The sequence below is a fragment of the Sinocyclocheilus anshuiensis genome, unplaced genomic scaffold, assembly GCF_001515605.1.
Source record: "Sinocyclocheilus anshuiensis isolate Anshui unplaced genomic scaffold, SAMN03320099.WGS_v1.1 scaffold1075, whole genome shotgun sequence".
NCBI classification, from domain to species: Eukaryota; Metazoa; Chordata; class Actinopteri; order Cypriniformes; family Cyprinidae; genus Sinocyclocheilus; species Sinocyclocheilus anshuiensis.
This window is the reverse complement of record NW_015544163.1, coordinates 2,577,293-2,583,857: the sequence shown is the minus strand read 5'-3', so window position 1 is coordinate 2,583,857 and position 6,565 is coordinate 2,577,293. Positions and strand designations below refer to the sequence as shown.

The following is a 6,565-nucleotide window of genomic DNA, read 5'->3' as shown; positions in this document are numbered from 1 at the left end:
ATATATATACAGTATATATATATATATATATATATATATATATATTATATCTGTGTGTGTGTGTATTTTACATTATAATATACATACTTTATGCATATATATATATATATATATATATATATATATACTATAACATTTTAATATATATTACTTCATATATATAACCCTTATATGTTTTAAATATCTGAAGATTTGTCTCAAAAGGATGATCATTATATAACCCTGGCTCTTCAGAATTGAACACCAGAAAAATATAGTAGTGTTTCTTGGGAAAAAAACAACGACAACTCTGCCATCTACTGGTCGTCATTGGTAAAAACACCATGAAGACTGTTATCACAACATCAGCCTCACAAGCCTTGATGTTGTGTTCTCGCATATAATTAGGATTATTGTAATGATTATGTTGTTCAGGACACAGCTGGACAGGAGCGCTACAGAACCATCACTACAGCGTATTACAGAGGAGCCATGGGCTTCCTGCTAATGTACGACATCACAAACCAGGACTCATTCAACGCCGTTCAGGACTGGTGAGTGAAACACACACACACACACGCATGCATCTGTACGTTATGTGTGTATTAAGAGTGTTTAAAGTTTACGTTCTGCATGTTTGGCTCTTAGGGCCACTCAGATAAAGACATACTCGTGGGATAATGCACAGGTGATACTGGTGGGCAACAAGTGTGACCTGGAAGATGACAGACTCATTCCGACAGAGGACAGTCAGAGACTGGCTCAGGAACTCGGTGAGAGGAAGCACATTAGCCAGTTTTATTTGCTTGTTTTAATGACCTGGAGAGAAAAAAAAAAGTCAGATGACTCAATCTCATTATGAACATTGGTCTCAATGTGCACTAACTGCCATGCCACAGTTGCAGAGGTCCATTACAATCTCTAAATCTAATATCTATATCTGTTTAAAAATAAGAATATTTTAGTTTATTTCCACAAAACTTGTCCTATTTATTTATTTATTTTCCCACACCTTAATAATCTTTAAATATTCTATAAGTAAAATATATTATTATTTATTAATTAACAATTTATAAATAGGTATTTATAAATATAGTTAAATATATTACATATATAAATAAAATATGTAATTTTGTATGTAAAATGTTATGTAAATGAGATTTCTAAGTTCAATATATTATACATGGATCTTTATATATATCATGCTATACATCATTTATTCTACAGTTTTCTTATACTCATTTTTTATTCTTTTTTTAGTAAGTTAGTTTTTTTATAAGTAAGTTTTGGTTTTATATCTATATTTATATAATATAATATAAACTGTGTGTGTGTATGTGTATATATATATATTGTTGTTATTATTATTATTATTATTATTATTAAGTTTAGTTAAATAATTAAGTTAAACTAAATTAAATTGAGAAATTTGGCTAGGCAACTAGCTGAGATAATTTTTAGTTTATTTCGTTTTTTGTTTTTTTTCAGTTAACATTTATCTTATTTCAAGTAACAGACGTAACGTTTTTTTTATTGGTAATAATTTTAGTTTCAGTTAACTATAATGACCCTGGCATACAGACAGTTCTGCTTTTTTTCTGGTTTCCTCAGGTTTCCAGTTTTTCGAGGCCAGCGCCAAAGACAACATCAACGTGAAGCAGGTTTTTGAGTGTCTAGTGGACGTGGTATGTGAGAAGATGAATGAAAGTATGGATGGAGACGGTCCAGTGTCCAACCACAAAGACTCCAGTCCGCAAGACACGTCCTCTGAGGGACACAGCGGCTGTGCCTGCTAAAACACACTCTCTCTGTCTTCATCACACAGAGAAGTCCTCACGTATTCACTGCTATTTGGGATAATCTTTGCTTTCCTTCTTTTAACCCAAACAGCATCTGCTAAACATGCTCAGTGTTGTTTGTTGACGTGGATGGTCGAGATAGGATGGCGTGGATTGAAATCAGACCGTACCTGCGATCTACGTGATGCCCTTTACATATTCACACTGAGATGCAAACAGCTGGAGATACTGCACAGCGTTTAAAGGTCCATCCACACCTGTTGCTCACACTCTCACCCTGTTGTCTTTCCCTCAAAAAAGCCACGTTTGGATGGATCTTTGTGGTTTTAGCACACGTTCACTATCTCATCGCATACTGTAACGTCCACAGCCCTGAGCGGGCAGCTTCTGTATTGTCCATCTGCTTTAAATGACAGTCCTAACAGCTCATTCGGCACTATTATGGAGATAAATACACTGTGCTATTCTGATATGTGCAATCATGGGCTGTGGTTTAAAACTTATGTGCATCACTCATGAGAAATATCCACTCAAATCAATGTTTTACTGCTATTTTTTGCTACAAGCGTTTTCTTAAATTATAAGATAGCAAATAAACTGCTACCCAAAATTACCTGTATGCTGTCACAATAATTTATAATATATTTTTTGGAAAGTACTTAAAGGGTCACTTTATTCGAAAATGAAAGTCTGGCCATCCAAGATGTAGATGTAGAGTTTGTTTCTTCATCAGAACAGATTTGGACAGATGTATCATAGAAAAAGTAAAAAAAAAAAGAGGGTCTCTGTTTATAAATCATTTATCCTTTGCACAATGTTTGTTTCTTCACTGGGGTTGTGTTGTTATTAAAAACAAAACTCCATAATTCCAACTATGCAATTGTGAAAAAGACAATTACAGTTCAAGTAAACCTTAAATATTCAAACTAAACAATGCTTAAACTTAAAACATATTTTAGGACCATTAAGATTTGTTTAGCATTGTGACATTATTTCTATGACGAGCATGTTTTACCCCAAAATTCATCTTATAATGTGTCTGAATGTTTTATCAGGTTCCCATTAATTGTTTACTGTATTGTGTGTGTGTGTGTGTGTGTGTGTTTTTTTTTTAATTTTAGTTATTTCAGTACCCTAAATAATTGAATTTAAACTAAATTAAAATGAGAAATGTTTCTTTGCAACTACTTGAAATGAACATTTATATTTTATTTCAGTTTGTTTTGTACAAATACAATTTTAAAGGGGGAAAAGTATTTAATGATCCTAAAAATAGGCCCCATTTCATTTCTTATGAACATGCTCTTTCACCCATATGCTGTACGGTTCATTCAGCAGCAGTACAGTGGACACAACAGAAAGGAGTGTTGGCCATGTAAAATTTTGTTTATCTGCTTTTTGTTTCTATTTCAGATTCATTAAAAGGCACTAATTGAGTGCTGTTCATTCAAGGCTGATGGAACTAAAACAAATGGCATAATATAAATAGATTTCTTGCATTTTAAAGAAAATGTTTGCTTACCTTTTTCATAACTAAGCAGGTTATGAATGGTTTTATCATTGTAAAAATAGTTGCTGCAGTTAGCTATCACAAAGTGTAGCCTTAAAATAACTTTCCCAGACTTGTTGACGCAAGTTGTCACTTTATACAACATCACATTTCCAGTTGACTAAACCTAAAATTTTAAGGCAGCACAAACACTTACTTTGTTGTTTTTACAGTGCATGCATTTACACATTTATGCATCAAAAGTGACTTACAATACATTCAATGCATACTCATAAGTTCTTCAATTCCCTTAGAGTCATATCTATGACCGTGGCATTGCATGCTTTTAATTTTTAAGCTCCAGGAATGCTTTTTAGCATTGTGTGGTTGCTAGGGTGGTTACTAGGGCGTTGCTGGGTTGTTGTTAGGAGGTTGTCTGCTGGTGATTAATATTCTGGTCTATATATATATATATATATATATATATATATATATATATAGCTCGGATATCTAATTTACTCTTAAAAATAAAAGTCCTAATGTAAATCAATGCCAATTGCATAAATGTATATGCAATTGGCATTGATGGTTCTTTGAAGAACCATAACATTCATCCTGTAAATCTTTTAAGTAAATCTTATAAATCTGATCACTTAGAAAAGTAGCATCTTTGAAGTTTACCACATTTGCAAAGTGTTTTCTAGGGAGGGACCTAAGGTAAAAACTTGTTGGCAGTTGTGTTCCAGTGCCTAAAAAAAGGTACCTCTAAAAAAGGCTCTCTTTGTGTGAGTCAATAGCATCTGTAATTTATGACTTTATACCCATATCTCTGCCAACCTCTCTGCTTTTATGTGTGTACCCAGAAAACTACGACAAAGGTGCTTCCTGAATTTCATTTTCCTGTTACACACCACTGACCCACATCCTCCAGAGCTAGAGGAAATACATGCACCGTTGACCTGAGTGTCACCTGCTTTTTTTTTTCAAACAGTATCTAAAATTGCTTTTAATAAGACAACGCAAAATCTCATATCTGAACTGTAAAAACAAACAAACAAAAAAAAATGCAAGAGCAAATGAATAATAAACGATCTGTCAGCTCCATATGCCAAATATAGTATGTGTGTTTCTGGAAAATTTGGCAATAATTCCGTAGCAGAGATGCCCATCACATTATGCAATACAACATACACCCATTGTCAGTATGTAACTGTCAACAAGTGCAGCTCAGAGAGGAGTATGCCACATCGTAGGAACCACCTGTTGTATGGAAGGCAGATGAAGCCAAAAGACTTTAAGCAGGGTGTGAAATTTGACCATGTCAACACACTGAATGTCTGTGTTCATGCGAAAATGCACACAGCAGCCAATTAAATTGCTATATTTAAAACTATATTTGCATATGTGGTACAAACATCAGATATCATGCTTTTTCATGTTATAATGGTACACTGTAATGCACATATGCAAACATCAGACATTATATTTGGTCATGAGGGATAATGCTTCGGTACGTTGTGTGTGTGATGTCAGTCCGATGTCATGATTTGTCAATGTCCTTCTCAGTCCTGTTCTTTCTCAGATAGAAAAGTCTTAATTTAAATTGTAACATTGATTCATTTAATCTAACAATGTAGATATCAGTAAAGCAATGCCGCAATAAACTAAAGAAAGGATTAATATGTGGGTAAGTCTAGAGGTAAATCTGCTTTTAAAAGTATTACACATTCTTACCACGGTAAAACTGTTTTTACGCATTCTAAAGAAACGTGGCAAAAACTGACACCTTAACATGGCCAGAATGTGTGTGTCTACTCACTTACATTTACATTTAGCAGACGCTTTTATCCAAAGCGACTTACAAATGAGGACAATAAAAGCAGTCAAAACAAACAAATCAAATCAAATCAAATCACCTTTATTTATATAGCGCTTTTAACAATACAGATTGGGCCAGTTCTCCTCTGACCAGACAAAACCAGCAGTTCAATTCCAGGCTGCAGCAATGTCACATTGTGCATAGGACTCGTCTGGTTCCTGTGGTCTTGTCCCAGTGGTCATCTGAGACAAGGTCTTTACAGGGGATCTGTATCTGGGGCAGTAGTATTCTGAATGATGGTCCAAATGCAGGAAAACAAATAAGTGCAATCATGAGATTTCTTAAGAATTGTGGAATAATGAACAGAATTTAAGATTTAGGTGAGAAAAGGTACATTCTCTTCACACTCCATCACAGTAGGTGGCGGTATGCACCTATTAAGTTGGTTCGCAACCCGCCATAAAACCAAAAGAAGAAGAAGAAGTGTATTAGCAAGATTAGCGGCAACCACGATGCTAGCGGGCTATATGCTAATAGCGGATTCGGGAAGTCAAAAATAGAACTAGTGATAAGGCGCTCTGATTGTTTTTGTTGTAGAATACGATAGGGGATATATTCACACGTTATAGAAACGAAAATGATGGTGTATAAAATTGATTTTAAGATAAAAAATTAGACGACAAAGAATTAACTTGACGGAGCTCAAACTCAAAACACACGGCAGCAACAAACAGGAAGTGACGTAATTTGATTTGATTTAATATACAGCATACAAATATTTTGAAAACACTATTTCTATTACATTTAAAGTTGCAAAAACTTCTATTAAATTAAATAAATGGTTGAAATGGTCTTATTAATTACTTTCTTATCACATTAGGTTACTTGCAAGATAAATATAAATTCAACAAACAAACAGAACAAAGCTAGTACAGACAATGTAATTACAGCTAAAACAGGCTTGGGATACTCAATGTTCAAAATGTAAAATAATCTAAACCATGTATCATCTGCTTGTAAAAAGATGGTCTTGCTTCAGTGCCATTTCTCCACAATAATGAAGGATGGATTTTATCCCAAAACTGCAGGACATGAGGGTATCACCGTTGTTGCTCCTCCTCCTCCTCCTCCTCCTCCTCCTCCAAATACAGAATGAAATTTGTTCCAACCTTTAAACAGAAATGTAAAATGGTAAATATGCATACATAGGATCAAATACGGTTCAGTATCCAGTATACATTAGGATCAATGTATAGTCCAGTTCAATACTGGACTATACATACACACTGCATTTAAACACAATAATCTATCTGCTACCACTGGATACCATCCAATGCACATCCATGACATTTTGCGTATCCAGTTAATGTATAATCTGTTGCACCTTCGCATATTTTGTGTATATATGTCTACATAATGTAGAATGTGTACATACTGTGTATAAATGTGTATTGCTAACTGCATGTACATACTGTGTAT

At 34.1% G+C, this 6,565-nt stretch overlaps 1 protein-coding gene across 1 annotated transcript in view; it reads left to right on the top strand.

Annotated features, from left to right (window-relative positions):
* Positions 1 to 2,380, top strand: part of LOC107695682 (ras-related protein Rab-3D-like) — a 10,401-nt gene extending 8,021 nt beyond the window's left edge. The window contains exons 3-5 of the mRNA XM_016495689.1: positions 415 to 533; positions 628 to 752; positions 1,591 to 2,380. Coding sequence (XP_016351175.1) covers positions 415 to 533; positions 628 to 752; positions 1,591 to 1,775 — 429 coding nt within the window. The 3' untranslated portion in view covers positions 1,776 to 2,380. The remainder of the gene's footprint in view (positions 1 to 414; positions 534 to 627; positions 753 to 1,590) is intronic.
* The last annotated feature ends 4,185 nt before the right edge of the window (positions 2,381 to 6,565 follow it).